General features: G+C 44.6%; 1 protein-coding gene across 2 annotated transcripts in view; it reads left to right on the forward strand.

Moving 5' to 3' along the window:
- The window catches only part of B3GAT2 (beta-1,3-glucuronyltransferase 2), a 73,404-nt gene that overhangs the window by 33,846 nt on the left and 22,092 nt on the right, over positions 1-17,466 (forward strand). For both annotated transcript variants that reach the window (XM_005552595.4, XM_005552596.4), the window contains exon 2: positions 4,386-4,530. In XM_005552595.4, coding sequence (XP_005552652.3) covers positions 4,386-4,530 — 145 coding nt within the window. The remainder of the gene's footprint in view (positions 1-4,385; positions 4,531-17,466) is intronic.

The raw sequence follows: 17,466 nt of genomic DNA on the forward strand, positions 1-17,466 counted from the left end.
CTCCTGAGCAGCTGTGATTACAGGTGTTCACCACCATGCCCGGCTGATTTTTGTATTTTTAGTAGAAACGGGGTTTCACCATGTTGGCCAGGCTGGTCCCGAACTCCTGACCTCAAATGACTTGCCCTCCTCTACCTCCCAAAGTGTGCTGGAATTACAGGCATGAGCCACCGTGCACAGCCACAAAAATATTTTAAGTAAAACATCAAAAGCATGATCCATAAAATAACAAATAAATGAATTGGACTTCATCAAGACTAAAACTTCTGTTTTTCAAAAAGATGAGCCACGAGTGGGAGAAAATATTTATAAATCACATAAAAGATTTGTATGCAGAATATATAAATAACTCTCAAAAGTCAGTAGTAAGAAAACCCTTTTTTTTTTTTTTGAATGGGTAAAAGATTTGAACTGACTTTTTGCCGAAGAAGAGATACAGGTGGCAGTAAGCACACTAGTCATTAAAATAATGCAAATTAAAACCATAATGGGATACCACTATTAGTAGTACCTATTAGAATTACTGAAATTGAAGACTGACCATTGCAAGTGTTGGTGAGGATGTGGAGGAACTAGATATCTCTTACACTGCTGATGAGAATGTAAAATGGCAGAAGCACTTTGGAAAATAATCTGGCAGTTTCTGAAAAAGGTAAATGTATACCTAGTGCGTGATCCAACCATTCCACTCCTAGGTATTTATCTTCAAAAAAGAGAAAGAAAATCACACAGACTTGTAAACACGTATTTAGTTTGTAGCAGCTTCATCTGTCATAGCCAAAAGCTTGAAACAACTCAAATGTCCCTCAGCAGGTGAATGTGTAAACTGTGGTATGAGCTACACAATGGAATACCATCCAGCAAAATAAAGGAGTGAACTGTTAATGTACATTACAAGTAGATGAATGTCTTTATTACTATGCCAAATGAAAGAAGTTATATTTACACACACACACACACACACATTCACATACACCCCACATGCTGAATGATTACATTCATACAAGATTCTAGAGGATGCAAACTAATGTATAGTTACAGAAAGGAGATCGGGGTTTCCTGGCGATGGGTGATATAAAAAGGGACTGGAGAAATGGATTTAAAAAGGGCACAAGGAAATTTCTGGGGGTGCTGAGTATGTTAATTCTGTTTATTGTGGTGATGGCTTCATGGCTATATACATATGTCAAAATGTGTCTAATTTTAGACTTTAAAAAACGCATTTTATTCTATGTTAGTATTTCAGGAATCCCAGGACCGTAGCCCTCAGCATATAGTCGTTCTTGGGGCTAAGACTTATTACAGTGACATAGAAGGATACACAGGTGGATCAGTAAGGGAAAACGACATCAGGCAGGGTCCGGAGGAATCCATGTGTGGGTTTTCTGTGTTCCCCGCCTCCCTCTGAGATCACACAGAGCACACCACCTCTCCAGTAGTGAAAATGTACTCACAGGCATACAATGATTATACCCAGGAAAACCCACTTAAGAGTTCAGGGTTTTGTTGGGGGGTTGTCACATAGGCACTCCTTGCCCACCAAAATTTCATATTCCTGAAAGGAAAGCAGTTGTTCAGTGGCCCAGACAGATAAAATAACCTTACAAGTGTAGGAAATGTTTCAAAAGCTGCATTCCCGGACACCAGCCAAGAGTGAGCCTTGCAAGCAGACCTTTCTAAAGGTAACAGTCTCAGGCTTGTTAACACTTTTCTGTCACTTGTACCTCAGCTTGTTTTATAAAAAAATCACTGTAAAAGTTAGTATGGGTTACCACAAGACAGTCGCAGTTCATTTATTGAATAAATGATAAAGACTATAAAAAACAGTAACTTTAGATTTGAGGCAGACCAATGCAGCGAGACCCTCATTACCTGGAATGCTTCATACCCTTAAATCCCCTCTTTGGAATTAGCCATGAGTGATGGTGGGTGCCTGAAATCCCAGCTACTCAGGAGGCTGAGGCAGGAGAATTGCTTGAATCCGGGAGGCAGAGGTTATAGTGGGCTGAGATCGCACCACCGCACTCCAGCCTGCGCGACAGAGTGAGACTCTGACTCCAAAAAAAAAAAAAAAAGATACCCTTTTTGGAACAAGGTAGGATAATAATAAGTAAAACCAGGAAGCTTGGTTAATGGGAGCTTCTAATTATTTTTACTCTTTAATAATATGACTTTCATTTCTATTGTATTTGAAAATCTTTCCCAAGTATATCATTTTTTTCCTTTCATAAAAATTCCTTGGTTGATGATCATTATTTAACCCCTGGTTAACTGATCATGACCCAGTTCAGTTCTATAGCAAATAAAAGGTAAAGCACTGCTGTTGAAATTATAATTACCTCAACAAGACCACCTCATGCAGTTGTGCAGGTTATACCTCGTCCAAGGCACACCCAGCAGTGAGGGTACGTGGAGTTTAAGTCCAGCTGGTACTTTGCCAAGCTATGGGTTCCAGCAGTGGGTGTGTCTGCCCAAGAAAGGGGCACCTTTTTCTAGTTTATGCTAAGATGCTTTTTGAGCTGTTCAACACGAGCCCTGGAAAAAGGTGGTGGTAGCAATTTTCTCCTACAGTGCTGCCTAATATCAGCAAGCTTTCTTGTGGGCATCTCTTTCCCCTTAAAGAAATCTAGCTAGTAACTTTCAGCTGAGCATCATGTTTAACCAGGATTCCACTATGTTTAACAAGGACAAGCGATTCCAGCAGTCTCTATTTTGGCCCAATTGCCCTTGAAAGGCAGGCAGATTTTCAGGCTGCGTGTTTCTTTTTTATCACTCTGGAAGAAGCCAGGTTCAGTTCTGTATCTGAATCCCCTTATTAATGTCCCCAGCCAAGATTTCTGTGTATAGCAATAGAAAAGTCAGAGAAAGGACGCCCCTGTGGCTCCTCTGAGTGACATTTTTGTTCTTCCTGAGTAATGAAGTTTCCTAAAGGGGAATTAAACTTTCTCACCTTGGAAGAGAGAAGTATTGTTTCAAGATTCAACTTTGAAACAAATAGGAAAATATCTGATAGTTGCAACTTAGCTTCCAATCAGTGATGTCCAGATATTGACACCCATTTTATTTCTCCTAAACCTTAAGCCACCAGCCCAATTCATGACCGAGTAGAGATCATGGCACAGCAGCCAGCCTAACAGAGGGGGGCTATACTCTAGCAGCAGAAGGATTCTGTTTGGAAACCTTTAACTTTTGAAATTTTACACTATCGGGGGAACCCGCCCCCGATAGTTAACATGGGTTCTTTTCTATTTCCCTAAGCATCTCCACTGGTTTGAGAAATAAAGGGAAAGAGTACAAAAGAGAGAAATTTTAAAGCTGTGTGTCTGGGGGAGACATCACATGTCGGCAGGTTCCATGACGCTCTCTGAGCCATAAAACCAGCAAGTTTTTATTAGCAATTTTCAAAAGGGGAGGGAGTGCACGAATAGGGTGTGGGTCACAGAGATCACATACTTCACAAGGTAATAAAATATCACAAAGCAAGTGGAGGCAGGGCGAGATCACAGGACCACCGGATGAGGTGAAATTAAAATTGCTAATGAAGTTTCGGGCACATATTGTCATTGATAACATCTTGTCAGGAGACAGGGTTTGAGAGCAGACAACCTGTCTGACCGAAATTTATTAGGCAGGAATTTCCTTATCCTAATAAGCCTGGGAGCGCTACAGGAGAACGGGGCTTATTTCATCCTTTCGGCTTCGACCATGAAAGACGGCCGCCTCCAAGGGGGCTGTTCACAGACCTACCCTCAGGGCGCATTCTCTTTCTCAGGGATGTTCCTTGCTGAGAAAAGAATTCAGCAATAGTTCTCCTATTTGCTTTTGAAAGAAGAGAAATATGGCTCTGTTCCATCTGGCTCACTGGCAGTCAGAGTTTAAAGTCTTATCTCCCTTGTTCCCTGAACATTGCTGTTATCCTGTTCTTTTTTCAAGGTGCCCAGATTTTGTTGTTCAAACACACATGCTCTACAAACAATTTGTGCAGTTAACACAATCATCACAGGGTCCTGAGGCGACATACATCCTCCTCAGCTTACCAAGATGATGGGATTAAGAGATTAAAGACAGGCATAGGAAATCACAAGGGTATTGATTGGGGAAGTGATAAGTGTCTATGAAATCTTCACAATTTATGTTCAGAGATTGCAGTAAAGACAGGCGTAAGAAATTATAAAAGTATTAATTTGGGGAACTAATAAATGTCCATGAAATCTTCACAATTTATGTTCTTCTGCCGCGGCTTCAGCCGGTCCCTCCGTTCGGGGTCCCTGACTTCCCGCAACATTACACCACCACCAGCCCCCCTTCTTGTACGTAGATCACATTCATTTCCTCCCTCTTTTTCCTGAGGAAACTTAAAACACACGTCTTTTCCCTTTTTATAGATGCGAACCACTCGTAAGGTCTCCGTCTGGCCTGTGGGCCTGGTTGGTGGGCGGCGCTACGAACGTCCGCTGGTGGAAAATGGCAAAGTTGTTGGCTGGTACACCGGCTGGAGAGCAGACAGGCCTTTTGCCATCGACATGGCAGGTGAGCAGTGTGGGTGACGACATTTGTTCCTGCCGGACTGTTCTTATGCTCTTGTTTATAATGATGCACTGAATGAAGGAAGCTTTAAAAGACAAATTTGGATAAAACCCTACATCATATCATATTCAGGAGATGAAATATTTAAACCTTCAAAATAGGCTCTTTGGTTAGATCAAGTGGAAATTGATTTGGAGGGTGATTAGAAAATGCCCATTCTGTTCCATTTTGTCACCTGTCTGTGCCCTTATCCCACAAGCATCTACGTGGCAGCTACTGGGTTGGCCATTGGGGATTCGGTGGTGAGAGCTAGACCCGGGCTCCTGCTTTCCAGGGCTCTGTCAGCTGGAACCTTTTGGCTCCCTTCTCTAGAAGATCTGTATATTAAAATATATCATGTTTATTGATAAATTTAATAATGATATAAAAATTGACAAGTCATTTTAATGCTTATTGGTAAGTTTAGTGCTTTATTGATATATTTAATACTAAAATATAAACTTGGATTTCTGGTATTTCAAGAATTTATTGAGTATAACTGTCTTAAAGTTTTTATTCCCTGAACAACCAACTGAATTGAATTGGCCCTGCAGTAGACCACACGTTCTAAAATGCTACTTTATCATAAAACAACTTATTTTCTATGGGTTATAGAAAATGATACCTGTGATTACTGTGGAAGGATGGAGTTTGAAACATGAGGCTCAGAGGCAAAAAAAAAAAAAAGGAATTGGTGACATCTATACTCTAAAAATGAAGGCAGAAAGCCTTCAAAATTGATCTCATCAATCTTGAGCTCCGAAGCACAGCTCGGTCGGGCTGCCAGCCTGTGCTTGCCCCATCTTCTGTGCATATTTCCCAGCCGTAGTCAAGATCTCCGCGTTCAGAATTCTGATGGAATGGAGGCTGTCTCCTGAACTGGATTCATCACTTTTATTCTGACAATACTACAAATCTGAGGGATCCAGAGGACAAAGAATACCAGGAGTCATCTGAGGGGCAAAGCGTTCATGGACGGCTGTGTGGTGGGTCTTGTCACATAGCATCGTGGGAGAAGACAAACAGGAGATTTTTACTCATCATTTAACACACATCTCCAGAGCACCAGCCCTCCGCCAGGCCATCTCTCAGGGCCCTGACCTCTCCTTCCCTCTTTTACTCCAGCTGTTTGCTTTGGTCTTCAGTTCTTGCAGCTCCAGAACTGAGCTGGCCTCTCAGCCTAGGTCTCCACCTGGAGGCGGAAGGAGAGGCAGCAGAGCCATCTAGGACGGTCTCGAGGACTCCAGAAAGAGGCCTGCCCTTGACCCGCTCAGAATCCATGGCCCTGAAAACATGGGGCATAGAGTATCTTTTGAAAATCAGGCTTCTTGCTGACCAGAAGTGTACCTATGAGCAGAAAATGTAGACCTTAGGGAAAGTCCTTCAGCTTATCTGGGACGTAGTTTTCTTGTGTAAAGTGAGGCAGTTGCCAGAGATGACCACCAGGGCCCTCCAGTGCAGCCCTCCTTTCCTGGCCTCCCACCATGGGACTCTCAAGTCAGAACCCAAGCTTGGGCTTCTAAGTGAGGACTGTGACTGCTCAAGCAGCTGCAGACAGACTTTTGCTCCTGATTCTCCCAGAGCCTTGTTTCAACACAGACTTCCCAGACATGTCTCCTTAACATGTGGGATGTCTGCCCATTTCCTTGCATGCATCATGCAAGGTGACGGCAACTTGGGTTGCTCTTCCTGGATTTTAATGTAGGAACTTTAGATGATCAGGTATCCAATAGACTTGTTGAATATTTGCATTGGTTCCCCCAGAATTTGGGTCACATAGATATTTCTAAAATTAAAGATGCATGTGTTTGTGCATTAGGGTTGGCCTAGCTAGGACTGCCAAATTCTGTGGGAATTCTTGTTTCCATGACAAGACCGATGTTTGGATTTTTCTAAGCATTTCAGTATATTTTCAAAGCATATTAAAAACATACTCATCATAATAAAATATGAATTATTTCCTTGTTCTATATTCATTATTGTTTTTAAAATAGGAATAAAGTGTCTCTAAGGAGACAACTCTTGTCACACTAAATAATTTTTTTCACTTTGCACATGAACTTGCTTTGCATCTTATTTTTCAGTAAATTATTGATATTTTTGGAAGTCTTTTTATTATTATTATTATACTTTAAGTTCTAGGGTACATGTGCATAACATGCAGGTTTGTTACATATGTATACTTGTGCCATGTTGGTGTGCTGCACCCATCAACTTGTCAGCACCCATCAACTCGTCATTTACATCAGCTATATCTCCCATTGCAATCCCTCCCCCCTTGGAAGTCTTTAAGTGATTTGGTTGATAGGATAATGATTCTGATTTTGAGGCAGTTTGTTCTAATTCTAACTTGAAAATTTGTGGTTTTGTTTAGATTCCACATACAATTCATTTATTCTCTGGGAAGAAGGAAAAGACCTTTTAGGGCTTCATGTTCAATTGGTGCTTCCAAGTTATATGTACACACACACACACACACACACACACACACATACACACAATCTCTAGAAGCGGAGAAAGAGGTGGGGGACCCACATCCCTGCTGTGGCCAGGACAGTCTCAGGAGCTCACTTTGAAAATGCTCTGTGATAGTCAAGTGCGAGCACCATATTGGAGCCTGGGTGTGTCTTGCATTTGCAAAGTGGATTAAGAGCCCAAATGGAACATTTGTGGGTTTGAGCACGTTCTGTAGAAGCCCCTCAGAGCCTGTCCTATTTGTATTTCTGTGAGGTCATCACATAGCTCATCACTGGAAATTCACTTGAGTATCAAACATTGAAACTGTGATGTTTCGTGTCATTCTAGTAGTTCTTACACTGTCATTTTATTGCCATGTTGAACTTGCCTGATACTGAAATTTTGCTCTCAGGTGACATGAAACATTGTTCTGGAAATAATCTTATGTTTACAACCATACTGGTAGAATTAAGATGATTTCTTTTCCATTGGAGGATTTTTTTAAAAATAATGATTACTACTTAAAAGAATTCATATGCCTGCCCACGAGATGGAAGGAAAACACTGGAGGCAGCCCCACTGGTGGTGTGCAGTGGGCTTCAAAGCTGACCAGTGGCCACAGAGCTCTGTCAAGCCAGTGAGACCCTGGGAGGTTTGACTGTTCTGTGCCTCAGAATTCAGTTCCTCCACCTCCGGAATCTGAGGACTGGCTACCAGTGAGGAAGTCCACACAAAGTTTTTAGCTCTGTTTTGAAGTTCATTTCAAGTGACAGACTCCCTTGAGCCACTTCCAGGAGGTGTCAGTAAGAACCACTGCCTGAAAGAACTGAGCGTACAGCGGTCTTCACCCTCACCAGGACGGGTAGGATTGTTCAAGTTCAGAACTTAAAACAGATACTTATTAGGAATTTTCAACATTGGCATGTTCCTTATGATTAACTCTAGGACGTGGCAGGTGGGACACGGTGCTCCATTAAGGACAGTATACGCAGTTCCCAGTTGAGTTGCTGGCACACAGTAGGTACTTTATTCTGCTAAAAGCACAGCTAGGTGTACTGCAATTAGATTCTGACGCCACCTGGAGTTGGTGCAGACCCCACAGGTTAGAGGGCACAGTCTCCAACAAGACTGCCCTTACTTCCCATGCCCCCCATGTGCTGGAGAGCCCCAGGCCACCTGCACTTCTGACCAACTGACTGCATTGGATGTTCCCCACGATTCCCTCAGGTTTGCTAATTTGCTAGATTGACTCACAGAACTCAGAAGAGTGCTCTAATTACAAAAATTATCATTGTAATCAGTGTTATAAAGAATAGAAATCAGGACCAACCAAACGAAGTGACAGACCAGCAGGGCCAGGCGGAAGGAGCAGGCTGGGAGCATGCAGGTCTTCTGTGCCTTTCCCTCATACAGGCGAAGTCTAGGAAGGCGTAGTTTTCTGGCCTGGAGTCCTGTGGCCAGGGTGTGTCAAAGCCCTGGGTATGGATGCGCTCTCACAGGGAGACTCTGTGGCCGCCTCGGATTGCATCCTGGGGGCAGGCATTTAAAGTGACTGCAGGGGAGGAGCCAGGAGAAGAGACAAGGCCCAGCAAGAGGGTGTTAGGGTGGACAGTTGGCGAGGTTGCTGGAGAGAAGGGGTAGACGAATGATGAATTCCGCTCTTGGATGTGGGAAGAGGAGGACCCTTGGTGAGTAGGGGAGAAAGCTGGAAGCAGAATGATCTGAGCAAAGTTAGATTTCTGGCCGGGTGTGGTGGCTCACGCCTGTAATCCCAACACTTTGGGAGGCTGAGGCAGGAGGATCACCTGAGGTCAGGAGTTCAAGACCAGTCTGGCCAACATGGCGAAACCCCGTCTCTACTAAAAATACAAAAATTAGCTGGGCATGGTGGCAGGTGCCTATAATCCCAGCTACTCAGGAGGCTGAGGAATGAGTATCACTTGAACCCAGGAGGTGGAGGTGGAGGTTGCAATGAGCCGCAACCAGGAGGTAGAGGTTAAGATTATATCTCGGCCGGGCGCGGTGGCTCAAGCCTGTAATCCCAGCACTTTGGGAGGCCGAGACGGGCGGATCACGAGGTCAGGAGTTCGAGACCATCCTGGCTAACACGGTGAAACCCCGTCTCTACTAAAAAATACAAAAAACTAGCCGGGCGAGGTGGTGGGCGCCTGTAGTCCCGGCTACTCGGGAGGCTGAGGCAGGAGAATGGCGTAAAAACCCGGGAGGCGGAGCTTGCAGTGAGCTGAGATCCGGCCACTGCACTCCACCCTGGGCGACATAGCGAGACTCCGTCTCAAAAAAAAAAAAAAAAAAAAAAAAAGATTATATCTCTGCACTCCAGCTTGGGTGACAGAGGGAGACTGTTTAAAAAAAAAAAAAAGTTAGATTTCTGATGGAGCAGAGTGGGAGAGATTTGATCTGGAAAAGGTTTGGGAAGGTTCTGTCTTGGCAGGACAGGGATTTGAGAGGATGTTGTGAAGATGAGTGGTCAGGAGGTGTGGGTTAGGAAGAGGAAGGGTACAGTGACCACTGAGGTCCCCTCCAACTCAAGGGTTGTGTGATTTTGACAAGTTCTGATTCTAAGGACGGAGGTTGTGTGAGGCGGTGCACCTGGTTATACTTGTCTTCTGTCAGCAGCCACCTCCTCCTCGCCCATGGCCTATCACCAGCTTTCCAGCGGGTGGTAGTTTCTATTCAGTGGAGGCTTAAAAGGCCCTGACCTTTGCAGCGAGTGGGTGGAGAGTGGGGAGGGGAGCATGACTAGGAGGCAGGAGGGCCAGGAGACAACTCTCAAGAAACGCAGCAGCAAATGAGTAGGAAAGAGAGATGGTGGCAGTTTCAAGGGGTAGAACAGCTTTTTCTTCTTTCTTTAATGATGGATGGGGAGAAATGGAAGTTTGAAGAAGTGTTAAGTGTTGAAAGTCCCAAAGGGGAGGAAACAAGGGAAGATCAGGACCTTAGATGAACAGGTTGACCTAGATAGAGTCACCTCTGACTCCCAGAAAAAAGGTGAGATAAGTAAGGAAGCCAAGGGCTGGGAAGGCGGAGCGGCCAGTTGCTGGAATTGACCATCCGCCAAATGTTAATAGAGGGAGATGTGGCATTTGACTGAATTCCACACACACGGAACATAGCAGCCCCTCACCCCAAGGAGTTTTGTATCTAGCAGAGAGAGAACGGCTACAAGAGCAGGCAGATGTATCATGGGATCAAAAATGAGTACAAGTGGAATGTTTGGAGGTTCCATTTGAAGAGAAAACCACAGCCACTGGGGGAGTTTGGGGAAAGGCCTCGGGAAAGGGCAGCATGTGAGAGGCGCCTTCGGTGCCAGGCCCAGGCCAGGGCAGGGAGGGATCATAGGCAGCGTGTGTGTTTGGAACAAGTTGTCCCAGGGCGTGTGTAGCTCTTGGGAAGGGCAAGCTGGGGTCAGATGGTGAGGACTGATTGCTAAGAAGAGAGTTTTTCTTCATTTCTGTGGACATTGGAGAGTCTGAAAGTTTTCCAGTAGGGAACTGATGTGATTAGTAATATAGTTTGAGAATGACATGTTGGCAGGTGCGGGATGAATGGGGGAGGAGGGCTGGGCCTGGAGGCTCAGGCAGCCATCTGGGTAATGAGCCCGTAGGGGGCTGGGAGGTGAGAGGAGGTCTGAAATCCCATAGCTATTAGGGACTTATAAAATGTTAACAGCCTTTTCAGATTATACTCATAAATCAGCAGACACTTAGATCTTTTTAACACCTTTTGCTGTTGTATGGTATGGTGATAAATGAGGTATTAAATTTAAGTTTGGTTCGTTTTAATTGGTGTAATTTGTATTATCCTTTGAGTTGTAATTTATGTGCAGAAAATACAGTGATGTTGGGTAGTTAAAACATTCTGTTAACCAGAACAGCAGTTGTGTAAAACTAGGAGTCTGCATATTAGGAAAAAAAAAAAATCACATCACCTGACTAAAGTTTTCGAGCTCAGGATTCACCGTGGGTGTGTTGTCCCGGTGGAGGGTGCGGAGGCTGGAAGTGAGGAAGACAGTGATCATGCCTGCCTGGGCCTCCTGCGTCCACACCTGCCCTCTCCCGTGTCCACTCCATCCACTTCACCACGAAGCAGGAGGAATCTTTCAGGAATGCAAACCAGGTTCTTGGCAGTCCCTTGCTCACAGCTCTTCAGGGGCTACTGGTGCTCTTGGAATAAACAATTCTTTGTCACCGTCACCTGCCATGTCCTGCCCAACCCACCCCTGCCCACCTTACTATCCTTGTTCCCCTCTACTTAGTCTTTGCGGGCAGAGATCACTTCCTCCAGCACATCCTACCCTTCCCTTTGGGGCCTTCACTGAGGCCATGGCCTGGAAATGCCCCTTCCTCATTCAGCTCTACTCATCCTTCAAATCTCAGCTTAAAGGCCGCCTTCTCGGAGAAGCTTTTGCTGACGCTTCAATTAAGATAGCTCCTCCTGCATTATAATGTGCTGTTCTCTCAGCCTCCAGTACCTCTGCACCTTGCCACAGTGGTTGTACATCTCTCACTGTAATTATTGAGGCTCTGCCACCCCCACTCCCAGAATGCATCCTTCCTGTAGGCAGAAGCCGGACCATCCTGCCCTCCACTCCTTGCCCAATCCCAGTCCCAGGTTTCCCACAGCCCCGGCCCGCGAGTGGGGCTGAGTGACTGCACTATCCCAGAGCAGGTGTCCCCACTGCAGGTTTACCAGGCAAACCTTTAAAAAGTATTATAAATGATGACTGTGAAACGGGAGGGGGCCGAGGGATCACTCTGGGCAGGTTGCTGGAGCCTGCTTTCTGTGGGCTCTGTGCATGGGAATGACAGTTATTCTGGGTCTCCTTCATCTCAATGGTTGTCAACAAGGAATTTTGCCTGGGTTAATTTACTTGGCAGACCTTTTCTTGGTAGACAATGCTGTGATCAACTTCAGCCCAGCCCGGATCAGACGATGATTAAAGCCAAATGAGCAGTCAAAATTAATGACGTTTTACTTTGCTTCATGAATATAAATACTGCAAGAAAATGGAGGGAATTACCTTCTTGCCACTTTGGAGTCATTCGTGATTTAAGGGGCGCTGTTTTTCACACGTGAATGTTTTCTATGAGAACTATAAAGTTACTGAATGTTCTCAGTAGAGTGGCTTATGTGTCATGTGTTGCCTTTTAGTGCAGGATCTGGGGACCAGCTTAGGACTTTTTCCTTGGGTTGGTACAGTGTGATCGTCACCAGGAGAGGCCTGCGGCTGCCAGGGGGTGGTAATTCTGTCCCAACAACTTATAGAACCACAGGGACAGGTGGCAGAGTGTTGGGGCAATAGGCAGCCTGCTGCTCAGTTTTTAAGCTGTTTCTAGAACATGGTGTGGTCTAGAGACTTGCAGGGATTTGATGCCCACAGTACCTTGTCTGGTCCTGTCTGCATGTGCTGTGGCCACGGCTGTGCTGGGTAGAGGTGGGTGTGTGGGGCAAGGAGCACCTGTGCATCTGTGTGCTGACACTCAGGGTGCTTGCTCTGGAGCAGCTGGCAATGGGGTCAGGTGGGATGGACGTGGAGAGGGAGGGCTCTGCAGAGGCCTTTCAGGGCTGAAGGGGAAGTGGGGAGAGGGGTTTCCAGGCCTCTGCCCACCTCAATTCTAGCAGCACTGCATTTGCATATTGGAGATCCCCTCACGATTTCAGTGGAATAAAACATTCATTCCAGGACTGAAAATATTGAAAACCTGAAGTTTTCCTTTATATCGGGATGTGCAGCGGACTCAATAATTATATATTGGTTCCTGGGCATTTACCAGGCATCAGGCATTCAGAGGCATTCTGCATTCTCTCTTCATTCATCCTCACTCAGCTGTGCAAAGGATATACTAGTTTATTATCCCCACTTACATATAAGCAGCCCACGGCCTAGGCATGCTAAGTGAGTTGTCTGGGATTCAGAGTCAGTTCAGTGTGTCTACAGAAATGGCCTCCAACTCACCCACCTACCGCCAAGTCACTGAGTTCTTGGTCTCTGAGCCTGCAGAACAGTTTCTTGGTTTCTTCGTCTGCAGAACAGGGAAAATGAAATTTTTCACAAAATCAGACATCACATGCAAAGCAGCCAGGAGTAGACCATTGTAGACACTTGGTGAATGTCACTCTTCACCAAGAAACAAGACTGCCTTTGGGTTCAGCTGGCTCATACATTTATTTGGATGTAGTAGGTCAGTGTCTTGTTTGATTACCACAGTGGTGAGGTCCATGCAGGTAGCTATAGGGTGGGAGAATCAGTCACCCTCGGGTCCTGCTCTGACACATACAGGCTGTGCAGCCTGAAGATCTAGGGGAATATCTGTTTCTTCCTAATACCTGTAGATTAGGGATCATAGCAGCAGCTTTCTGGGTTGTGTTGAGGTTGAAGTAAGATGAATACATACAGAAGTTCCTGCTGTTCTGTGAATATTTGAATCTGCACCCGCGTGTAGCTATGTGAGATCATTCTTAACGGCAGTACTTAAGAACATATAAATTCCACTGTGGGCTCATGATGAACTTCACTTCTCTTCTGGCTGGTGGACCTGTGCTCATTATCATTCGATGAATTGGCTCAGCGTGCAGGATGGCATGCTGAGATAAACGCTAGCCCTTACTTTAGACTAAATACCCCCAAAAGAGAGTGATCAACAGGAGAAAATCAAAGCCAAAAAGGATCATTAAAGAGTCGTTTAGGAGCAGATATGTGTTCATTGTTAAAATTTCCCAGCTGAAAAACTAAACAAACAGCACTTGAGCTTTCAGAAGAAAATGCCATTTGTAACATTGAGATTTGCGAGGCATTTGGTGCCATGTGAGTGCCGCTTGCCCCGTAGGTGAGTGAGTCTGTGTAGACCACGAGACAGGTATTCAATATGCAAATTCCTCGTGGCACATGGGGAAGGTTTAAAAGAATGATTCTCATGCTTTCTAATCAAGTCACAAGGGGGCAAATGTCCTTTTTCACCACCTCGACTTTCCTAAGAGTCCCTAGGAGAGCATCTGTAGGTAATAGTTTTCATCTAGAATCTATCAGAGAGGTATTATTTATTTTACTCATGTAAATAATCAGGATTAAGGGTTGTTGCCCTGCACTGCTAACAGGGGGGCCGGTGTGCAGACCACTTCTCTCTTTGGCATGCAGGTTGTTTGCTGTGACTACCACACATGTTTCTGCACCGGCTTCAGAAGTTAAGGCTTGCAGGCATTCTTCCTGGGCTCCCTAAGCAGCTGTAATCACCCTGACCCCAAACACTCTGAGCATCAGTTCACCTCAATTGTAAATCCCTCAGGCCAACTGCCGTGGTCAGTCGGCATTGCCCTAAGCTGATGGGCCTGATTAAACCAAGTGTGGCACACACTGCCCTCCATCTAGGATGTAGAATGTCACTTTTCTTCTCACGTTTGCCTAGCTAATATCCAGTCACTCTTCCAGACTCACTGATGAGGCAGGAATCGCTTTTTCTGGAAAGTTTTTCCTGATTTTCCATCACGTGGATGCCCCTTTCCACCTTTTCCCCTAGAATCCTGGGCTTATGCATTTATGAATTTTTCCACGAGGTGGCGCTCATGTCAGTGTCCTCCCCGCCCCCGGCCACCTTGCTAGCCCGGGAGTACACTAGGAGGGCGCTCCTGTCTCCCATCTCCGGGCAGGGCACAGTCCCTGATGGTAATAGCTTGAACAAATGTTTGCTGAGTTTATGAATTTTAACATGTTTTCTAGTGTAAGGATTATCAAAATTAAGACTTAAACCTTCTCGCTTCTGAGACAACATTGCCATTATTTAATGGTGGAGGTGTAAAGGGGATGCCGAGTTGTACTCCAGAGCTCTCTGAGGAGGGTCTAATTTAGCGGGTCTCCCCATGGCTTCGCATCAGAACGGCAAGGGGCTTTGAAAAAACACCCACACCTGGGCTCCAGCTGGGAGCAAAGAGAACATATATTCTCTGAGGGTGAGGCCTGGTATTTGTGTGGTTGCGGGTCCTTTTTTTTTTTTTTTTTTTTTTTTTTTTTTTTCGAGTCTCGAGGTGATTCTGAAGTGCACCCAGGAGTAAGAGCAGCCGGCGAAAGTGATCAGAAGCAACTCCTATTTCCTTCCTATGTCTCGTTATCGTCCCTCAGTGGTCACAGTCCTTTCCCAGGCCACCCCCTGCATCCACCTCAGGTAGGATAACCTCATGACAGAGTTTGGGAATGCTCAATAGAGTCACTTCCATAGAAAATACTTCTTCCATTGCTCAAGCAAGAAGAGAATTTAAGCATAGGACAGGAATCTTTTAATCATAATACGGACACCAGCAACAATATAAATAAAAAGATTGCCCGTATTCATTGGGAATGCAAGTTTAATCTGTTTTTATTTGTGGTGAAATATACATAAAATTTACCATTTTAACCATTTTGAAGTGGACAGTTCAGTGGTATTGATTTCATTCACATTGTTGTGCAACCATAACCACTGTCCAAACTGTCCAACTCTACACCTTTTTCATCATTGAACCAAAATTCTATGCTCACTGAACAATAGCTCCTGACTCGCCCCTCCCCTCAGCCCCTGGTGTCACAATTCTACTTTCTGTCTCTGAATTAGACTATTCTGGGTACCTCATATAAATGGAATCATATTTGTCCTTTTTTTGCTTATTGAGCATAATATCTTTAAGGTTCATTCGTATTATGTATCAGAATTTCATTCCTTTTTAAGGCTACTAATATTCCATTGTTACGTACAGACCACAATTCGTTTATCCATTCACACAACCATGGACGTTTGGCTTGTTTCTACTTTTGGCCACTGTGAATAATATTGCTATAAACACTGGTGCACAGATATCTGTTCGAGTCCCTGCTTTAGATTCTTCTGGATGTCCAGAAGTAGAACTGTTGGATCACAGGTAATTTTTTGTTTAAAGTTTTTGAAGAATCACCATACTATTTTCTCCAGCAGCTGCATCACTTTACACTCTCCGCAGCAATGCAGGAGGGTTCCAGATTCTCCATATCCTCACCAACACTTACTTGCTACTGTTTTGTTGTATTCGTTTTTTTAGTAATAGTTACCCTAATGGGGATGAAGTGGTATCTCATTCCGGTTTTGATTTGCACTTCCCTAATGATTAGCAATGTTGAACATCTTTTCATGTGCTTCTTGGCCATTCGTACTTCCTTCTTAGAGAAATGCCTATTCAAGTCCTTTATACATTTCTATAAAATGTTTATGTATTTATTTGGCTTTGCCAACATAAATGGATTTTCTCACAGTTCTGGAGGCTGGAGGTCCAAGGTCAAGGTATCAGCATGAGGGTTCCCCTGAGGCCTCTCTGTGCTCGCAGATGGCCTTTCTTCTGCGGCATGCATTCCTCCGCTCTCTCCTCTTTTTATATCAGTCATATTGGACTTCACCCATTTTTGAATTGGGTTGTGTGGTTTATTGTTGCTGAGCTGTAGAAATTCTTTATATTTTGTGTATTAATCCTTTATCAGATATGCTGTTTACAAATATTTTTCCCATTCTGTGGGTTACCTTTTCTGCTCTGTTGATACTGTCCTTTAATGCACAAATGCTTTAGTTTTGGAAGAAGTCTAGTTTATCTGTTTGTTTATTTATTTATTTATTTATTTATTTTTTGAGATGGAGTCTCACTGTGTCACCGAGGCAGTGTGCAGTGGTGCGATCTCGGCTCACTGCAAGCTCTGCCTCCCGGATTCATGACTTTCTCCTGCCTCAGCCTCCCGAGTAGCTGGGACTACAGGCACCTGCCACCATGCCCGGCTCATTTTTTGTATTTGTAGTAGAGACAGGGTTTCACCGTGTTAGCCAGGATGGTCTCGTGATCTGCCCACCTCAGCCTCCCAAAGTGCTAGGATTTACAGGTGTGAGCCACCTCACCCAGCCTATCTACCTGATCTTTTGTCATCTGTGCCTTTGGTGTCATATCTAAGAAGTCACTGCTGAATCCAGTCTCATGAAGCTCTCCTCGTTGTCTTCTAAGAATTTTATAATTTGAGTTCTTAAGCTTTAGTCTGTTGTTAGAGAAAGAATAACAAACTTTCATTTATCCATAATGGTTGAGGGATGAGGGCAAAGTATGGTCTTTTTATAATTAACTGTAATAAGTTTTACCATTTCTACATTCCTCCATCCATTAAAAAGATCAAGATTAGAAAGTAGGGAAATATCTAAAACCGTGCTGGAAAACAGAAAAGGACATGTACAATGAAGCTTCTGGGAGAAATGCGAGGCTAAGTTTGGATGGACAGACAGAGGGAGGGGGATCATATGAGAAGTAAGGATGGTGTCCTCATGGGAGCCCCTGGAAACCCCTATTCTCGGAGTGCAGAGATCCAGTGGGCTAAAGGGGGCTGTGCCTCAGACGCATGCCATCAAGCCCCTACACAGCTTCCTCGTTTGGCAGAGAATGCCCCCACGT

This window comes from Macaca fascicularis, chromosome 4 (genome assembly GCF_037993035.2).
Source record: "Macaca fascicularis isolate 582-1 chromosome 4, T2T-MFA8v1.1".
In the NCBI taxonomy this organism is placed as follows: Eukaryota; Metazoa; Chordata; class Mammalia; order Primates; family Cercopithecidae; genus Macaca; species Macaca fascicularis.